The sequence below is a fragment of the Thalassophryne amazonica genome, chromosome 5 (assembly GCF_902500255.1).
Source record: "Thalassophryne amazonica chromosome 5, fThaAma1.1, whole genome shotgun sequence".
Classification (NCBI taxonomy): Eukaryota; Metazoa; Chordata; class Actinopteri; order Batrachoidiformes; family Batrachoididae; genus Thalassophryne; species Thalassophryne amazonica.
Genome location: NC_047107.1, coordinates 48,407,695 through 48,429,061, shown reverse-complemented (window position 1 = coordinate 48,429,061; position 21,367 = coordinate 48,407,695). Strand labels below are relative to the sequence as shown.

At 41.2% G+C, this 21,367-nt stretch overlaps 1 protein-coding gene across 2 annotated transcripts; it reads left to right on the top strand.

Annotated features, from left to right (window-relative positions):
• The first annotated feature begins 1,752 nt into the window (after positions 1 to 1,752).
• polk (polymerase (DNA directed) kappa) lies at positions 1,753 to 20,816 on the top strand. 2 transcript variants are annotated; one of them, XM_034170120.1, is made up of 14 exons: positions 1,753 to 2,065; positions 5,292 to 5,411; positions 5,522 to 5,674; positions 8,057 to 8,188; positions 8,285 to 8,435; positions 8,588 to 8,809; positions 10,886 to 11,010; positions 11,184 to 11,350; positions 11,434 to 11,466; positions 11,576 to 11,672; positions 12,655 to 12,826; positions 15,911 to 16,963; positions 17,459 to 17,513; positions 20,209 to 20,816. In XM_034170120.1, exons 1-14 carry the CDS (start codon positions 1,931 to 1,933, stop codon positions 20,288 to 20,290), a joined length of 2,697 nt encoding a protein of 898 aa, XP_034026011.1. In that variant the 5' UTR covers positions 1,753 to 1,930; the 3' UTR covers positions 20,291 to 20,816. The 2 variants fall into 2 exon arrangements, with proteins under 2 accessions (XP_034026011.1, XP_034026010.1); XM_034170119.1 differs by having other exon boundaries at positions 8,285 to 8,453; positions 15,911 to 16,969; positions 17,465 to 17,513.
• The last annotated feature ends 551 nt before the right edge of the window (positions 20,817 to 21,367 follow it).

Here is a 21,367-nt window from a genome sequence, read left to right as displayed (position 1 = left end):
GTTAAGAAACCTATTCAGAAGCTTTAAGTCATGTTAAGAATGTCAGTAATGTGCCACAAATGACAGAAAAATGACATTCGTAACATGTCCTGCCTATGTGTAAATGCAGCATAACCTGCATGTTTTTAAATCTCTGATTAGTAACACCTGTTGTCCATTTAACCTCCCCTAATCTCGTTGTACTAGCCAGACTGTGTTTGCTGTGTATAATGACAATAAAGGCTTTCTATTCTATTCTATTCTTTGTTTGTCCTTCCATTGCAGGTCCATTACTTGACTGTTGTTGGTTTTCATATGTCGTGTCCTGGTCATTCCCTGTGTGCTGTACCAACTATTTTTTTCCACGGGTTGTGAGTATACTAGTTTGACTTTGTCCTTGTCCTTGTCTTTGGCTTCTGTTTTTTCCCTTCACCCATGGTAGCGTTTAAGATTGTATTTTTGTTCTATCCATCTCCACACCAGTTCATGTCTCGGAATCCCTCATCCCAAGTGGGTTAAGAATGCATTTTTGTTGGACTTGTTCCTATTCTTGTTTTTGGTCTCAGTCTGGACAATAAACACCTGTTATTGTTGGAACTCACCTTTGGGTCTGAAGTTACCTACATAGTGGGGTTCACCTCATCTTCTGTTTAACACCGGCCTCATCAAGTAGTTTTGTCACTGTGGACAGATACCAAACCCTGCTGGAAATGGAAATCAACATCTCAGTAAAGCTTGTCAGCAGATGGAAGCATGAAGTGTTATACAATCTCCTGGTAGACAACTGAGTTGACTTTGAACTTGATAAAACACAGTGGACCAACACCAACAAATGACACTGCACCAAACCATAAACTTCACACTGGACTTCAAGCACCTTGGTTTTGTGTCTCTCCACTCTTACTGCAGACTTAATCGATACTTATGCTCCTGGTGGAGTGAAATTTTTAGTTCTTCCTCCAGAAGAATTTCTACGGCCTTGGTGAACCATTTGGCTGTCCTTCTTATGTTCTGCCCTCCCCTACAGTCTGATGTTGTCAAGGCAACTCCAGATTATGCACAAACTGACAGAAACTGATACAAACTCATCTGACTGATACGAACTCATCTCATCTAATCTGTACACCCACACATGATGCACGCCTCCCCTACCAAAATTTCTACTACCCCCTCCCTTGTGTCTCTGACCCTACCCCCCATTCCCCCCAGGCAATCCGCTCTTCCGCTCTCCCCAAGCTCACAGCTGCACGGGAGACTGCTGCGGCCACTCCACACTCACATTGCCTCAATTCGGATGATGGGCTGTCTTAAAGTTTAGCATACAAAAACAATCAAATGTATATGTGCAGTGTTTTAATTCTGATGTGTGCCATTATTACGTTCAACTAGTAATAATTGTGGATTAATTGCTGTATTTTTTTTTTTTTGTCTGAGGTAATTGGGTGTGATAATGAATTGCCCTTTTAGGGATCAATAAAGTTGTTTGAATCTAAAGAAAGGTGTGCTAATGAAGAACTTATATGAAATGCCAGGAAAGGGGTTTATTGTGTATTTCTGATGACATTGAACAGATGTTTAACAGAAAATATTTCTGTTCTTGTCAGTACAGCAGTGGGTCACGTAACATGTGACATCTCTATCCCAAGATGGCAGGCGACAACATCGCAGAAAGGCGCACGATGTCCCTTCTAGTGTTTATCACCAGGACGCATGCGCAGTGAAAGCAGGGGGAGTTCTGAGCACGCCGGTGTCACTTCAGTGAAGTGTCGTCAGTCTTTTCAAAACATGTCTGGGCAGATAACAGTTTAGTTTCAGAGCAGGGCTATAATCTTGTTTTTTTTTAATCGTTTTCTTAGTTTCAGAGCGCGGCAGTTATAATTTGTGCACATGCATAGTAAGTGCTTTGACTGCCACTATTGTGGATAAACTCTGGTGTGTTATTGTATCCGTGATGGAGAACGCGGCTGCGTCCACGGCCACGGCCGGAGAGTCTTTCCTCTCCAGAATAGCCCTGAACGACAACAAGGCTGGAATGGAGGGTCTGGACCGGGACAAGATCAACAAGATCATCATGGAGACATCCAAGGTAACGTGCAGTGACCTGAAACCTCCATCCATCTAAAAGTCATTACACAAACAGGAACAACTTCAGTTTCAGAAAAACTAGTGTTACTCTTTAGAGCACATACTTCCACCAGATGCCAGTAACAGGGTTGCCAACTTTGGGACCTCGGCACACTCTCACGAGCGCCACTAGCTTAACTTATAGTAAGCTAAAAGTGGACGCTCTCGTTTTGGACGAACAACTATCCAGTTTCTGGATATTCTGTGTTAGTACGCGCCCACGGTCGACGTGTTCGATGAATCCCTGCGCAAAAAGTAGTTCCAAGATGTGAGATAATATCTCAATAAATTATAATGGACCGGGAGCTGAGATAGCCTACCATGCACCCCCCCCCTCCCCCCACAACAAAATGCCACTTGATTTTTTTTCAACCTCTATAATGTCCTCATTGAAAATTTGAGTGGTAACAGGAAAATACCTCATTCCCGACGTACCTTTTGGCGCAATAGTCATTTGAAATGGACAGACGCAAAGTGGAAAAGTGTGCTGTGGTCTGATGCAGGCCCGCCGATAGGGGGGGGGACAAAGGGGTCTGCTGTCCCCGGCCCTGGGAGAGGGGGGTGCCTACAACTGGGCCCTCATTAAATTGTGGATTTTAAAAAATTGTCAGAATAGTCCTATTTGTGGAAAACTATTATTTCAATCACATTACAGTTTTTTATTTGTATTCTCCTAGTTGTCCTTGAGAAATAGTGATCATGAACCCTCCCACCCCAAACACAAAAATGATTTGGCCTGGATCAACCTTTGATGTTGTTTTTAATTTGGCGTTGAAAAGGTGCACGGGTCTGCACTCAGTATGTGTGGTAAGCTTAAGTCTGGTGCCCAGAAAAGGAAAGAGAAAAAGAGAAGAGGAAAACAAAGGGTTGAGAAATGCTCTAAACAAATATTTAAAAAAAAATGTGCCGACAGTGATGCTGGGATGAGTGGCATAGAGCAAGGTAAGAAGTGCAGCCAAACTTGTAACGCAGCCTAAGTGACCAGCTCTAATGTTAACGGCCATTAGCTTAGCTTGTACAAAGCCTTACAAAACATGTTATCTTTGACAGAAACACAGAGGAGGGAGAGCGAGCAGCAGGCAGGTGTGAGGAGTCAGGGTACGGGTGACGGAGAAGAGAGAGGCGGGTTGTGTCACGGTGGGCAGAGTGAGGCTCCCGCAGACGGAGAAGCTAGAGAGAGAGCAGGAGCTGTCCACTGAGCAGGAATCAGAGACTGATTATCAGGCACAAAATTTCAGTACATATGAAGAGTTTATGTGGTAGCTTGTTAATGTATTGTCAATGCCTGTCACTTTTTTATAAAGAGGAGAGGAGGAGCAGATGAGAAGAGAGGAAGACAGCAGAGGTGAGGAGATGAAGACAGGAGAGGAAGAGCAGATGAGAAGAGAGGAAGACGAGAGAGAAGTGAGAAGGAGCAGAGGTGAGGAGAGGAAGACAGGAGAAGAGAGGAACTAATGTCAGTTGTGAGATGTTCATTTGGTTTTGAAGGTACAGAACTGACAATTCTAGCATGACGTTGAATTGTTAAAGTTTTCATTTAAAGTTTGTTATACATGCTTATTTACTGTATTATCAGTTGACAAAGAGAAAATTCTTCAAAGTAAAATGCCTAATTTATTCTTTCCTGGTCTATTTTTCCTGCATGTATAAGAATTAGAAAATGTGTATGCACAACTCTTAATAATATTAGCAGGTCCTTTGTGACAAGTATATAAATGTCATATTTAACTAAAATCTCAGCTGCCATGGAGAGCTAAGATTTTCCCCTCGTATAGAATACCTTATTTATTGCATTATCACAATATATCAAACATAACTGGTGATGTTTAGTGACAAAAAAAACCTGGCGGTGGTGGAGGGGAGGGCCCATCCAACATTATCTTGTCCCGGGTCCAGACAAGACTGTCAGCTGGCCTGGTCTGATGAGTCCACATTTCATATTGTTTTTGGAAATCATGGACATTGTGTCCTCCAGACAAAAGAGGAAAATAACCATCCAGATTGTTACAGCACAACGTTCAAAAGCCAGCATCTGTGATGGTATGGGGGTGTGCTAGTGCCCATGGCATGGGCAACTTACACATCTGTGATGGCACCATCATTTGGCGCTATACAAGAAAAAAGTTGATTGATTGATTGATCAGTGCTGAAAGGTACATCCAGGTTTTGGAGCAACACATGCTGCCATCCAAGCAACGTCTTTTTCAGGGACGTCCCTGCTTATTTCAGCAAGACAATGCCAAGCCACATTCTGCACGTGTTACAACAGCATGGCTTCGTAGTAAAAGAGTGCGGGTACTAGACTGGCCTGCCTGCAGTCCAGATCTGTCGCCCATTGAAAATGTGTGGCACATTATCAGTTTGAACATTAAATATCTTGTTTTTGTGGTGTATTCAATTGAATATAGGTTGAAGAGGATTTGCAAATCATTGTATTCTGTTTTTATTAACATTTTACACAATGTCCCAAACTTCATTGGAATTGGTGTTGTAAATGGAATCAAATTTGATTCAGTTTGATACACCGGATCAATCGGAAAAAGAAAGAACAACAAAGAAAAGTTTTGCTTATGTTATATACCATATACCTGCCTGCCACCTGCTGGACACCTGATGGATTGTTGCAAGGAATAATCTTATCGCAATCGCATGCATGATGGAAATAAGGAGGAGGTGTGGTTGAAGTTATATATAGCATGAAATAAGCATGTCACTTTCTTTTATTTCCAAAGCCTCGGTCTGGTGTTTACCAAGGCCACCACTATTTGTTTTGTTTTGTTATTTGCTATTTATGAACAATTCCCAATCTCACCATGCTAAATAAAATTTGAGCTTTTGGATTAACATTTGGGTCTACATATATCATCTGCACAATTTAATGGTCTCTTAGTTCTATAAATAAGCTTTATAAAAATTCTTTTTTAAGTCTACTAACAAAAACGAATGCGACAGATCCCCTGCTTGGTGGATGAGGGAAGAGTAGAAAGTACTACTGTGGGATGATAGGAAATGAATTACACTTTTTACCTGTCTGTCTCTAAGCTTGTGAGGAAGTCTCATATCCTGGGGAAATGACATATACTACATCTGTTTGGTGCTAGAAAAAGCAAAACATGATATTGTGGCTTATCACTGAAAATATGCCAGAAATTTTCCGTTTCATCATTGTTTGTGTCTGTCCCTTGCAGGGATCGAGGTTTTATGAGAACGAGCTGAAGCGAGAGCAACAGGTGAACCAGCGTATTGATAAAATGATGCTGCAAAAAGCACAGATTACAGAGCAACAGCTTAAAAAAGCACAAGTTCAGGTCTTTATGAACTCCCACTGGAACAAGTTGACACTTCTTCAATGATCATGTCTATAAGATATAAAGATTTGAAAAATTTGAAGTTTCCAAAGGTTTTGCTCTCTGCGTAGGTGGAGAGGATGGCTTCTGAGCTGGAGAAGAGGCGTGATCTAAGTCGTGTGATCGTACATGTGGACATGGATGCTTTCTATGCTGCTGTGGAGATGAGGGACGCCCCTGAGCTGAAAGATAAGCCCATGGCTGTAGGATCCACAAGCATGTTGGTTAGTTATAATTGTTGTCCTGGTCAGTTTTTTTTTTTTTTTCCTCCTGATCTGAGTCATTTAATATTGAGTATCTGGTCATACTGTTTCCCAATGTTAATTTTACCCCGGTTCTTATTGTAATGCTGTCCCTTACAAAGTCAAACTATTTCTCAGATTAAATTGATTCAAAGTCACAGTTGAGTTGTTGCACATCATCACTTGTATATTATCAACACCTGCCTTTTCCTTTGAATCAATCTTTAATGCCCTGACTAGGGATGGGTATTGATAAGATTTTATCAATGCCGATACTATTATCGATTCCACTTATCGATTCGATTCCTTATCAGTTCCCTTATCCATACCTCCTGTGAATTTTCTGTGTACTAAAAGTGGGCTTTACAGGTTTTCTATGTCAACAACATTTTATTGAGTCTTAAAGTAAATAAATATGAAATTGGTCACTGGATCCTTGATCTCTGGACATAAACAGAAATAAACTAAATCTGTAGTTTTTGTCAAAAGCATTTCCTTTCAGACATTATTGGCATGAATGTCTTTCCATGCATCTGAGCTGCGCTCTTGCAGCTGGCTGTGCTGCACGTCAGGATGTAATTCATAAAGAATGCAGGACGTCTCATTTGGGGAGGAAAAAAACATTTTAGTCGATTGTAGTTTATTGTCTGTATTACACCATTTGGAAAGAGGTGTCATTTTATTTAATGCGGTGGTTTGCTTTGAAGTTATTAATTCCAGCCGGACTCTGTCTCGGCAGAGAGCCGCGCAGCGTTTGGAGCTGTGCCAATGGAACGGAGGCTGATTCTCGTTTCTTGACTACAACAAAACAAGAGTCCCAGTTAGTGACTTTAATCCACACAAAAGTGACTCGATTGATATATTTTAATGGCTTTGAGAGAGTTAAGAAGCTGACTTGCCGCTTCTGAAGAGCAGCGAATCAAAGAACCAACGAGCCAGCAGATCAAAGCACTGCTTCATTGATTCAAGCTTCAAAGTGGTGTCGCGCTGCAGAAGCGGATGATTACAGAGCCCCTGCAGGGTCTGTAATCAACGTAGAGAAATGACCATTTTCCCGACAAACACCCTCAAAAACAACAGCCGCTCTGAAGGACCGATAAGGAAATCGTGAAGCAAAAAGGCTATTGATGTCAGTGGATTGAATAATTTCTTAACGATACCCGAAAAGGACTGTTTCTTGATACCCAACCCTTGTCCTGACCCCACCTGTGAAAAATGAATCTGCTTATCCGTTTAAACCGCAAGGTGGGATATCAGTGGCATTAAGACATGGTACAAACCAGAGCTATTGATGTTTTGTTTATTCCTTTAGTTATTGCTGTTGGTTATGGTTATTACGTCCGCCAAGGACGTAATAAAGTCATCTGCGTTTGTTTATTTATTTGTCTGTCTGTCTGTCTTTTAGTAGGATTACGACAAAGCTACTTCACAGATTCTCACCAAATTTGCACCACACTTAAATTTTAGGGCATGAAAGACTCTGCTGAATTTTGGAGGTGATCCAGATACAGATCTGGATTCTGGCTCAGGATTTCACTTTATAGGCTTTTAAGGATTACGTTAAAACTACTTCACGGATGCTCACCAAATTTGCACCACAGTTACATATTAGGGCATGGAAGACTCCACTGAATTTTGGAAGTAATCTGGATCCGGATTGGCAGATGTCAGAAATGTCAGATTACTCTTAATTTTTGTGTTCAGGTCAGTTTCATGGTCATATATGCTGTGCATCTGAGTTTTGTGCTCTTTATACAGTGCTGGAGAGTAATCACAGATTTTGGAAGCTTTCTGGTGAAGAACAATATCAGTGCACCAGCTCTGACATTGTTTAATTTTTAGACCAACACGCCCACATGAGCATCACTGGTATGATCCTGGCTTTGCTCAGGGTGGAAGGTGGCACCTCCACTGGTAAAATAAGATAGAAGACAATATGGAACAGGAATAAAACAAACTATGAACAAAAGTCAGTCCATATGTCTTAAAATGTAATCAGTTTTTCTTTTCTCCAAACTCTACATCTCCACCAAATGTCATTGCAATCCATTCATGTTTTTTGAGAACCCCCCTAGATAACAGCAGGGGAAAAATGGCTTCCTTAGTGGTGGTAATAATGTTACATTTAGATACACACATGCACACAAACTCCTACAGTCACTGAGGTTCAACACATTGTGCCGCCTGCTCATCAGGATCAGTTGAGGATTCAGTGACTTGCTCAAAGACACTTTAACGTGTCAATAAATGGAGTGTAACATGGGACTGAACCCTACCACATGAGTCACTCAAATCAGATTCAGATTTTGCTTGAATCATTTTTTGTTTTTAGTCTTATTTATGTCTGACTCTTTTCTTTTTCAGTCAACATCTAACTACCATGCCAGGAAGTATGGGGTTCGTGCCGCCATGCCTGGCTTCATTGCAAAGAAGCTCTGCCCCAGTTTAGTAATCGTTCCGACCAACTTTGACAAATACAAATCTGTCAGTAAGGAGGTATGTACACACACACACATACAGATGTGAACGTAAATTCTTCTTTTTGATTAAACTCTGTCATAAATTCTTACTATATTTGTAACTCTCCTTTAGATCCGGCAGATTTTCGCAGAGTATGACCCTTATTTTCAGCCAATGAGCCTGGATGAAGCGTATCTGGATTTCACAGATCACCTGGAACTGAGGCAGAGCTGGCCAGAGTCATCACGTACATATCGCTATGGCACCAGCAGCAGCTCTACAGGCACGACTTGCAAAGAAAGTAATGCATTTCTTCCACATTTATTGCAGGTTTATGTCGTGCATGTGCAGTGGACATAAGAAAAAAAACAATAGTTGTGTTGTCTATGAATCAGTAGAATGCTCCCTGCAAAATAAATAATTTTTTCTGTGCAGAGGGCGATCAGGTTCAGCTTTCCCAGGATACAAAGGCAGAGGATGAAGATCTCTCTCCCCTTCTGTTTGAGGACAGCCCGATCACTCTTCCTTGCTCACTGGATGCTGGAGGTTCTTGTGCTGCTGATGAGAAATTTGAAATATTTGGGATGTCCGTGGAGGAGGCTGTAAGAGAGATGCGCTTCCGCATTGAACAGAAGACCATGCTGACTGCCAGTGCAGGTGGGAACAATATGCTTTCACTGTTGAACATGTCACAGTGAGGCCAGGCGATAACAGTGCCATTGTTTATCCTCCCAGCATATAAATGTTTGAAAACAATGCAATGATTCCCACAGGATGTACAGTTGTGCTCAAAAGATTACATAGCCTAGCAGAATTTTAGATTTATTTATTTATTTTTGGCTATTTTTCAGAGACCATGAATAATGATACAAAACTCTTTTTTCACTCATGGTTAGTGGTTGTGTGAAGCCATTTATTGTCAAACAACTGTGTTTACTCTAAGTCTAAGTGCAAGTCGAGGGGCGACGCGAACCCCTGTGACGCAGTGAAAGTGAGGGCCGGCATGTGCTGGCTGAGGTGGGATCCAGGGGGCTGTTTCAGCGCTTGCTCCCCTCCCCCCAAGCACACCACCGGACCGTCTTGCCTGTGTCGTCAGGGAAGTGGAGCATGAGCGTGTGCAATAGGACTCAAAACATGGTGAACTATGCCAGGGCAGGGCGAAGCCAGAGAAAGCTCTGGTGGAGGCCTGCAGCAGTCCTGATGTGCAAATCAGTTGTTGGCCCTGAGTATAGGGATGAAAAACTAATCAAACCATCTAGTAGCTGGTTCCCTCTGAAGGTTCCCTCAGGATAGCTGGCGCTCCCCGCTCGCAGTTTTATCTGGTAAAGCAAATGACTAGATCATTCTGGCCTTGGGGCTGGAATGATCTCAACCTATTCTCAAACTTTAAATGGTTCAAGAAGTCAGTAACAGGCAGAACGGGCAGAACAATTTATGTAACAGAGTCACTCATTGGTGCTGTGGCAGCAGATGCAGTTACTAACTGTTACCACAGAAGAAATGGTGGCACCTGAGGTGTTGTGTCAACAGACAAAAGGTTACGTTTGTGGCAAAGTACTGGCAGTAGCCATTGCCTTTTTTTCTCCAGAACTGCATCTATTCAGATCACACTCAACGACTGTGGTTTTGTGAAAATCAGCTCATTATTTTAGGTCGCCCAACTAAATAAACTACATAGAACAGCACACATTAGAGTGTATTCCTCAGCCATGGCCCCATATCAGTAGTTTGCCCATGTAATAATGTATGTGTGTATTTAATTGGTCTGTTCTTTTTTCCTGAATCTTGCTCAACCAGCAGTGATGGCCTTGATGAGACCTAGGCTTTGATAATGAAAGAATTGTCAGTTTCTTTCATTTCATTACAAGCTCATTTCAAGCTACATATATCTTCAACCGCACCCGCTCCTAATTTTCATCATGCATATAATAAGATATTCACTTCAACAAGCCCAGTGGCAGACAGGCCTGTGGGACATTGCAGGAGCAAATCAAAGTTGCTTTTTGAATTGATCTGGTGCATCGAAGTTTACCTGTGTCTATCAGTTTGTTCTTGTTATAGGCACTTTTAATTTGATGGGTTACAATATAATAGCATTCATTGTTTTTGAATGATTATGTTAAACTGGAGTAGGTGTACTCATTTGTCATCTGTATGTACATTTATTACTGTATTTATAGGGTACATGCCTAGGCATTTCCAAAGCTGAGGTCCATTTATATGTTGCAATTCCTGGCAAGATGTAGCATTTTCAAAACAAAACATAAGCAAACATACAGACAAAAAAAAAAAAAAAAAATCTGGGATGAAAACAACATAACTTGGTAATTATGCACTGATTGCCCGTTTAACAATTGATAGAGAATTAAATGCATTTTTCTCCACAGAACTGTGTGCATGATAAAAGACATTCATACATTTTTATACCAGCTTACTCCAATTAATGGCCATGGGAGGGCTGGAGCCTATCCCAGCAGGTGCTGAAAAATATGAAGCAGCCAAGTATTTTAGATACGTGCACTGTTCTGTGACTGTCCCTATGCTGATTCTGTAATATTATAAATTTTCCCACCGTGGGACTATTAAAGGATTATTTTATTTTAGCTTATCTTATTACAACACCAGCTAAACAAAATTTTCTGTGATATTTTGTTTGTTGTTATGGACAACATTATTATTACAGTATTTTATCAACTGTCCATTTACAATCAGTCACACTGTTGACGGTTACAGGCATTGCTCCAAACATGATGCTTGCCAAAGTGTGCAGTGACAAGAACAAGCCCAATGGCCAATACAGGCTCCCGTCCACCCGCCAGGCCATCATGGACTTCATCCAGAACCTACCAGTTCGCAAAGTACAGTGCACATTAACCAAACTAGAACATCGGATGTTGAGATTGGACAAATGTGGAAATATGGTACAATGTGAATATAAGTGTGTGTGTGTGTGTGTGTGTGTGGGGTGTGTTTGTGAGACCGAGCGAGAGAGAGAAAACAAAGCTTTTCTGGTGGTTGTGTGTGTTCCCAGGTTTTTGGCATTGGGAAGGTGACTGAGATGATGTTAAACGCACTTGGCATCACCAGCTGTTCTCACCTTGGCCAGCAGATGCCGCTGCTGTCATTGTTGTTCTCAGAAACAACCTGGCACCATTTCCTGCGCGTGTCCCTGGGTTTAGGTTCGACGTACACACAGAGGTACTTCACTGCACTGAAGTGAATTGCCACTGATTTTGGGTTAAAGGGTCCAAAGAGAGAGTTTAATCTGTGCTTTCCTTTAGGAATGAAGAAAGAAAAAGTATGAGCACAGAAAGGTATGATTTCGTCCATCTTAGAAGCACACCCATGTATTTTCAGTTGATTTTTTTTTCTTATTTATTTATTTTTAGTATTCATCCACTTAATTGTCCATATTTCCTCCAGGACATTTAAAGAACTGAGCAAATTTGAGGAGCAGGTGTCTTTATGCCAGGAGCTCTGTGAAGCCTTAGCAGAAGACATGAAAAAAGAAGGTTTGAAGGTACAAAGTTACAGACTTTGTTTCATTTTTAATTTGCATATGGTAAATGTTTTTTCAACAAACAAGCTACCTTTGTTAACATAGCCTGGTCTCTGGGCTTACAAGGCAGCCTAGGCAATCGCCTCAGGCTGCACCTGCAGGCTGACGGCACCAACTAGGTGCAGATACGAATGTTTCTGCTCATGAAACCATCCATTAAGGTGACAAGTTAAGCTTGAAAGCAGCAGATGTGTGCTTCTCATTTTAAGGTGTCTGTCACACTATGATTGACAGGACCGAGGAAACACTAGGCTTGAGGAAATGTATGAGTAACATATACAAAATTTTGGTATCTGCTTGTGTCCATTTTGGTTCTGAACAATTCCTTTTGTCATTTGTTGAATACATTCTTTTTTGGCTGATGAACGACAAGTCCGTCATAAAATTTTGTTTGTGCTCAAAACTTTGAAAGCAAAGCTAAGCACCTAAGAATCTGAGCTGAGTTTTGAAGATGAATGACAGAACTGACAAACGGGTTCAGGGAGCAGGGTTATATGATTTTAAACAACAACAAAAACAGGCCTCATTCTTAGTCTGTCTTGAATTTTTCTGACTCCAGCACAAATCTCATACAGTTACCACAGACTGTTTATTCCTCTTCAATTTGATGGAGAAATGCCCATATGGATTGGAATGACATTACCCCCCTGCCTGGATCTCGATGAGGCCTTGATAGCTGCAGGAAATGGAGGACCATTAAGGAGACAGCGGGACTACCAACAGCCCGGGAAACGTCTCCCTCAGCGACCATCACATTACTGTGAAAGCACATTTTTGGCATGTTGCAAATGCATTCTGACAAATCAGTCAATGATATGACGGATCTTAACGATTTAAGCCTCACTTCTGTTGATGTCCCAGCCCTTCAGTGTGTAGCAGGCGGAAATGGTCTCTCTCATTTTACTCTAATATTAATTCAAATGTTTCCTTAACTTTTCCTAAGGGTAAAACCATAACACTGAAGCTCAAGAACGTGAACTTTGAAGTGAAAACCCGGGCGGCGACGCTGCTTTGTGCTGTCACCACAGCGGATGATATCTTTACTGTTGCTAAGGACCTGCTGAAAGCCGAAATAGAAAACGAAAGCCCCCACCCACTCAGACTGAGGCTCATGGGTAAATAAACATGACATAACTAGTTTATACCATAATTCTTTCAGGCCCAAATCTGTGTGTTTATGTTAGTTTGTCTGGCAAAAAAAATGTACAGTTAGATTTTTTATTATTATTTGATTTATCTATTTTTTTAAGCAGCATGTAAAATTACCTGAAGATATGTAGTAAGACTTTTCCAAGCAAAATTGTGACTGTTTTTTGTTCTTTTAAGCAAGTTAGAAATGGAAGCACTCAATCAACCCATGCTAATGTTAGCCCCTTAGCATCATTATGCAACACTTGCAAGTTTTTATGCTGACGTTAGTTTCACCTAATATGACACTCAACACATCGTATTATATGATGATATCAAGTTTTCATGTTAATGTTAGTCTGTTAGTATCACTTTGAAGTGAAAACTTGCTAGCTTCACATAAATATGTGAAGCTAGCAAGTTTTCAAGATGTGAATGTTTAAATCCAGAGATTCCAGTGAATTACTGGATTTAAGGCATTACCCTCGCTCAGTTTGTCAGCCACCACAAATCATAAATGTGGTTGTTCACAATGTCCCTCAGCTCACTCAGGGGAGATGTGTTGACAGGGGCGAAAAACTTGACATCGCACAAAACTGGTGATCACCTTAGTATTTCTTCTGACGAATTATACCTTTAAGTATAGTTTTTCTGGCTGACTGATTCTGATTCTTCTTTTTCTGTCTGTCCAAGATGCAGCTGAATCCACATACTGGATTAGATGATTTCTGTAACGGACGCGGAACGGACTCTGCTGCAGGAACAGATCCAACGAGTGGCTCGATAACTGCCCCTCCCCAAACCCCCTGATGGTGAATGGACGCCCTGCATGGACTCTCATCAGTTGTTGTTGTGTTCTGTATTGTAAACCTTGGTAGAATGGCCTAAGCAATGGGTCACCCCTTTAAGTCTGGTTGTGGTTTCTTCCTCAGTATCATCAGAGGGAGTTTTTCAATTTCAGTTTTCAATTTATTTCATTTATATAGTGCCAAATCACAACAAGGTTGCCTCAAGGCACTTCACACAAGTAAGGTCTAACCTTACAAACCCCCAGAGCAACATTGGTAAGGAAAAACTCCCTCTGAGGAAGAAACCTCAAGCAGATCAGACTCAGAGGGTTGACCCTCTGCTCGGACCATGCTACAAACACAAATTCCAAAACAATTCACAAAACGAACATACAGGAAATGTTGCTGGTGCACAGGACGGTTTCCAGAACAGATACCACGCCCATCTCTGGATGGAGCCGCACCTCAAACAGAGAGAAAATAAATAAAAGCAGAATCAAGCACCAGAAAGACAACAAACACAGTGTAATTTGTCAGCATTAAGCAACAAGAAAAACAGAAGAAATACTAAGGTGATCACCGGCCACTAGCCCAAGCTTCACTAAAAGACCCAGAATTTATATAAAGTTGAGGCAGCGGCACGCTCCGTTTTCTAATAAAATGAATTAAAGAGTAAAAAGCATATAAACATACTATGCCAGTATGCTAGCCATACGAAAGAGAAAATAAGTGCGTCTTAAGTCTGGACTTGAATGTCTCTACAGAATCTGACTGTTTTATTGACACAGGGAGATCATTCCACAGAACAGGGGCATGATAAGCGAAAGAAGGTTTTTTCTTACCACTGTCGCCTGTGTGCTTGTTCTAGGAGTTGGTAAGGTTAGACCTTACTTGTGTGAAGTGCCTTGAGACAACTTTGCTATGATTAACTGGATTCAATATATGTATACCGGTACATACGAGGTCTGTCCGTAAAGTATCGTACCTTTTTATTTTTTTCAAAAACTATATGGATTTCATTCATATGTTTTTACGTCAGACATGCTTGAACCCTCGTGCGCATGCGTGAGTTTTTCCACGCCTGTCGGTGACGTCATTCGCCTGTGAGCACGCCTTGTGGAAGGAGTGGTCCCGCCCCCTCGTCGGATTTTCATTGTCTGGAAATGGCGGAATGAAAAGGACTTTTTTTCCATCAGAATTTTTTCAGAAGCTGTTAGAGACTGGCACCTGGAAACCATTCGTAAAATTTATCTGGCTTTCAGTGAAAATTTTACGGGCTTCACAGAGAATAAGGACTTTAACTACAGGTTTAAGGACCCCTTTAAAGGACGGTCGGTGCGCCGCGCTGCGAGCTGCGACACAAACCACTGGATCATTTCTAAGCTGATGGCTCTGTGGATACGAGACCGTCGTGTGCTCTTTCTCTGGTTATCACAAGACCTGGACATCAGCCATTTTCCGGCAGATTTCACTTTTAACAAGAGATTTTGTCATGGAAAGCCGCGCGGAGGCTTCGCGCGTCACGACCGATTCACTGATGAAGCGAGACAAAGGAACACCTCCGTTTCGGAGTGTTAGAGGACAAGTTGGGACATGTCTATCTCGGCTTTCAGTGCTGTCATGTCTCGCTTCATCAGCGAATCGGTCGTTCTGATGGAAAAAAGTCCTTTTCATTCCGCCATTTCCAGACAATGAAAATCCGACGAGGGGGCGGGACCACTCCTTCCACAAGGCGTGCTCACAGGCGAATGACGTCACCGACAGGCGTGGAAAAACTCACGCATGCGCACGAGGGTTCAAGCATGTCTGACGTAAAAACATATGAATGAAATCCATATAGTTTTTGAAAAAAATAAAAAGGTACGATACTTTACGGACAGACCTCGTATAATTTAGAAGGACCTCAGAAGATGTTTCTCAGTATTTTACCAATAATTTCTTGAAGGAAAAACTAACGATTTAACAGATTATAGTCACATTTTTTTTGGCTGTAATAATATATAATAAAGTATTTTATTTATCAACTCTTATTTAGTAAATACTGTGACTAAATAAACCTATTCAAACAGTTAACTATTGTAATTTGGGAGATTTTATATACTTCATTAATTTAATAAATTTACTAAAATATATGTTTTAAGCATTTTTACTTTGTGGAGTTTTGGGTTGATGAGACTGGATTCATCCACAGGGATTGTATTTTTTTTTAAGGATAATTGTAAATAGTCAGTGACACACGGTATAAAGTAGTTGCAGATTGTTTATTTGTGCTTGTATTCGCAGGTGTTCGAATCTCGGCCTTTGTCAGTTCAGAAGATAAGAAGCCTCTGCAGAAGAGCATCATTAGCTTTCTTCAGCCTGACAGTTCAGACTCTTGTGGCTCCTCTCAAGTTCTGCATCAGCAGCTTGGCAGAGACACTGTCCCCACTCATTCAGACCAAATCCGGGCCTTTGGTTGGCCTCCAAAAACACAGAAATGCCAGAATCAGGAAAAGGTTTCCCGGCTGATGAGGCAGAGGGAGCTGGAGGGGGACCAGACCGGTGATGAACACACACAGTCTTTTTTCCAAAGGGCTCACGCCAAAAGACTTCAACTCCAGGCAGTGGCTGAGAGAGACAAACATGCGCAAAATGCTACAGGAATTACTTCTGAAGGTGTTCATGCTCAGAAGAGCACTGCGTCACCACCGCGAGTACAGGAGTCCAAGAAAAGCCACACAGCCTCAGCTCTCACACAGAAGAGCTTCCCCTCAGAGGCCCTTGCATCCACATCAGGCTGTGGTGATACCAGCTCAAATCGCCTCACCTGCCCGGTGTGTTTCAGGCAGGTGGACACGACAGACTTAAATGTCTTCAACAGACACATAGACTGCTGTCTCAGTGAGGTCTCCCAACAGCCAAAGGAAAGCACACATACAGACTCAGAATTAGACTTTGATGTAGAGAGCGATCACCAAGGATGTAAAGCAAGTGACGCATGCACAACAAAGTTTGAGGACGAAGAGACGCCAAACAATGCTGAAGTTTTAGGGCTGGAGCAGTTTGAGTCCAACACAACAGATACTCAGCAGAACCGACTTGAAGCGATTTTGAGACAGACTGTTTTGTTCACTGGAGGCAGCAGTGGAACAGTGACCTCGAAAGAGCCCAAGTCACAGAGTCATGAATGTGCCACCCTCATCTGTCCAGTGTGTCATGTGATCCAGGACACCACTGATCTCGTTGTCTTCAACCGCCACGTTGACCTCTGCCTGAACCAAGAAGTGCTGCATGAGCTCAGAGAACACACGACATCAACCATAAAACTGCCATCAGCTGCTGTTGCAAAGAGCGTGGTGATAGGTGAGTGCCACACTGAGACAGTCTAACACTTTTGGCATTATGCCTCAATCATTAAGCCCTGCCCACACCACTTATTTTTGAAAATGTCTAAAATCAATGTACCTCTCACACTGATGGAAATTCTTATTCTGTGGCTTCTTTTGAGTAGGCAGAGGTTGATTTAGGAGGGTGTCTGTGACTTCTGACCTCGTGTTTACTGACACAGGCATTGTGTGAGGAACTTGTATTGATTCCTGGCAGAGAAAAAGACATCTCATTTCACTGCCATGGGCTTTCCTTTGCCCCAGTCTTGGGAATGGCCAAATCATTTTCTCAGCTATTCATTTGCCAGAATGAACTGTTTATGTCCTGCAAACAGGTTTTCTCTGAGATAAGGCCTTCCTCAGGACTTCCACTTTTGTATCACTGAAGAAGTGGTGCAATTCTGTTGATTGGAATAACAGTGGAAATGTTTTCCTCCGCTGTCATTTATGAACCCTGTTTCTGTGTTCACAGACAAAGAGCATCACCTGCCAAGACACACAAATAGAGGAAAAACCAAAAGGTGAGACAAACTCATATTTCATACTCTTTGTTCAGGGTTGTTTTTCCACAACGTATTTTTTTGTGAATGTGGGGGGGGGCAATAATACATTTTATTCAAACTGCATATTGAAATATGTTTCTTAAAACATAACCCCTTATGGTCCCATCAGCCGGTGTTTATCTCCAGTTTCCGTGGCAGTCCATTGTGAGTTACTGCCCAGCCAAGACTGGTACCCATTGTATAGCTGGGTGGACTGAGACAATGCAGATACACATAACACAAAATGGAGGGCGACGTATGGTGACTGTCCACTGATTTACTATAGGATATAATTCAGCCTTCGCTGTCAGAAGGCCGGCACATTGGTGTGCACTCCGCAGAGCAGATTGTTGACTCACTTTTTGAGATGTCATGTGACATAGCCAACGTAAACTTGATGTAAGTCTGCGATTCCATCACAAGCTACTGGTGTGACGTCCAGACAGGTTCTACATATTTCTTCATGCCCAATGGATCCAGAGGAGGTGGTGCATCTACAACCCCAATTCCAATGAATTTGGAACGTTGTGTAAAATTTTTATAAAAACAGAATACAATGATTTGCAAATCCTCTTCAGCCTATATTCAATTGAATACACCACAAAGACAAGATATTTAGTGTTTAACCTGATAAACTTTGTTTTTGTGCAAATATTTGCTCATTTTGAAAAGGATGCCTGCAACATGTTTCAAAAAAGCTGGGACAGTGGTATGTTTACCACTGTGTTACATCACCTTACCTTATAACAACCCTCAATAAGCGTTTGGGAACTGAGGACACTAATTGTTGAAGCTTTGTAGGTGCAATTCTTTCCTATTCTTGCTTGATGTATGACTTCAGTTGTTCAGCAGTCCAGGGTCTCCGTTGTATTTTGTGCTTCATAATGCGCCACACATTTTCAATGGGTGACAGGTCTGGACTGCAGGCAGGCCAATCTAGTACCCGCACTTTTTTACTACGAAGCCACGCTGTTGTAACACATGCAGAATGTGGCTTGACATTGTCTTGCTGAAATAATCAGGGACGTCCCTGAAGAAGATGTTGGTTGGATGGCAGCATGTGTTGCTCCAAAACCTGGATGTACCTTTCAGCAGTGATGGTGCCATCACAGATGTGTAAGTTGCCCATGCCATGGGCATTAACACACCCCCATACCATCACAGATGCTGGCTTTTGAACTTTGCGCTGGTAACAATCTGGATGGTCTTTTCCCTCTTTTTTCCAGAGGACACGACGTCCATGATTTCCAAAAACAATTTGAAATGTGGACTCTTCAGACCACAGCACACTTTTCCACTTTGCGTCTGTCCATTTCAAGTGAGCTTGGGCCCAGAGAAGGCAGCGGCGTTTCTCGATGTTGTTGATGTATGGCTTTCGCTTTGCATGGTAGAGTTTTAACTTACACTTGTACATGTAGCGACAAACTATGTTAACTGACAATGGTTTTCTGAAGTGTTCCTGAGCCCATGCGGTAAGATCCTTTGCACAATGATGTCATTTTTTTTAATGAGGGATCGAAGGTCACAGGCATTCAATGTTGGTTTTCGGCCTTGCTGCTTACGTGTAGAAAGTTCTCCAGATTCTCTGAATATTCTGATTATATTATGGACTGTAGATAATGGAATCCCTAAATTCCTTGCAATTGAACATTGAGAAACATTGTTCTTAAACTGTTGGAGTATTTTTTCACGCAGTTGTTCACAAAGTGGTGATTCTCGCCCCATCTTTGCTTGTGAACAGCTGAGACTTTTGGGAATGCTCCTTTTATACCCAGTCATGACACTCACAATTGGTGTCCTCAGTTGCCAAACTCTTATTGAGTGTTGTTAGAAGGACAGGTGATGTAACACAGTGGTAAACATACCACTGTCCCAGTTTTTTTGAAATGTGTTGCAGGCATCCATTTCAAAATGAGCAAATACTTGCACAAAAACAATAAAGTTTGTCAGTTTGAACATTAAATATCTTGTCTTTGTGGTGTATTCAATTGAATATAGGTTGAAGAGGATTTGCAAATCATTGTATTCTGTTTTTATTTACATTTCACACAACGTCCCAATTTCATTTGAATTGGGGTTGTAGTCAAACCTCTGATGTTGGCCAGCAAAGGCCATCGGAGGCGAACAGAGCAATAACTGCATACTAATGGTGACGTGGTGGTAGTGGAGCTCAACTCTTGCAGGAGTTTTAGCATTAACATGTAAAATTTTAACCGTGTTGGAAATTTTTTTCCAACATCACGACAAATGTGAGCATTGCCTGACTGATGTCCACTTTTCTCCTGCGGAGTCCGGCAGACTGTGGCGTTGGTCGACATTAAGTCGGCAAACGTCAGGCTAATGGTTAGTGTGAATGCACTGTAAGTACAAAGAAATGCCAAATAATACTTTGTTTTAAATACAGTATAGTTTGTTGTAGACATTTTAAGTAATTTATTACAATTAAATGCACCAGTGATTTTATTTTAGAAACTAGTTGACTAATTAATGTATAGATGGTGGAATCTTTCATCTGCACAGCAATGTGGGCTTTATTTACAAATAAATATAGCTTATTTGTTAAAGGAACTTATATGTCACCTTTCATCTAGAAAATGTGATAACTTCATAATGATGTGTATAAATGATGATTTAATTTACATATCGTCATTCTGCGTATGTTTCTAATGTTTAGACGGGGCCCACCTTCCTCTCCTCCTTCTAAGAAGACCAAAGACTTTGTCCCACTAAATACCATTGACAAGTTCTTCAGGTGACACTCATGCCTGCAAAATGCTCTTCTGGCTTTGAGTACAGAAGAAATGAAAGCACGTATGTTGCTAGCACTTTAGGTACATGCTTTAGTTTGGCTGTGAAATGTTGCTCTTAAATTTGTATTTTCATACATATTGCACACAGCCAAATAAATAATAATAATGTTTTGTTTTTTTCCCCACAAAATTGATGTTAATTTAAGAAAGCTGTAATGAGTATGTGTCATATTTGTAGTGTAAGCCATATAGTGATAGGAAACATATGGAAATATTTATAATTCTGTTGTTATACGTATGTAATTCTGTTGATTTTACTTTTGTTATTCACTCACGTCTATAAATGAGGATATTTATTACCTGCTAGGCACCAATTTTACATTTTTAAAACTAATTTGATGAAGAAATTTGGTATTCTCAAGAGGATGTCTACTGTATTATTTGTTTTTATAATCAATGATAATGTGAAGTTATTAAGGTAACAGACTCTGTCCTGTCAATCAAAGTTGTAATAAATTACTATCTCACTAATCTTGAAGATTTAAAGATGGTGATGATGATAATATCTGAGAAATGTTTGTTTATTCCAAAACTCCTCTGCAGTGCCTGGGTCAGTTTCCACCAAGCTTGATATATGGATGACTGTCATCCTTAAGGGGTTTGTGTTGACAAAGGTCAAAGTCATTGGACTCTACTGGACACGATTGCACCATCTATTATAAAAAATATTATAAACCCCCCCCCCCCCCCCCCAAAAAAAAAAAAAAAAATGCAAAAGCCATGGTTCAGTAATCATCTAGGGTACTGCCAGGCATGGTGCTCACTACACATTTGGAGCAATTTGAGGAAGGGCCTTACCCAATCTTCCTGCTGAGAGTCATTTAACTCCAGATTAAAGACTCATCTGTTTTCCCTTTCATGTAACTAATATGTTATACTGTATAGTATAGTATAGTGTTATACTGAAACATTTTTCCCCCTCCTTCTTATTTGTGTCAGCAACAATAGATCACGTCTCAGCCTCATTATCTGGAATTTCTGGGTCTGTTACTGAAGCTAAGGGCTAGCTGCCGGAAACCATTA

Excerpts from the sequence above, each read along its gene's own strand:
- polk (XM_034170119.1), top strand. The coding sequence starts at position 1,931 with ATGGAGAACGCGGCTGCGTCCACGGCCACGGCCGGAGAGTCTTTCCTC. Across the intron at positions 8,810-10,885 it reads CATGCTGACTGCCAGTGCAG|GCATTGCTCCAAACATGATG; the intron begins GTGGGAACAATA and ends TGACGGTTACAG. Across the intron at positions 17,514-20,208 it reads AATAGAGGAAAAACCAAAAG|ACGGGGCCCACCTTCCTCTC; the intron begins GTGAGACAAACT and ends TCTAATGTTTAG.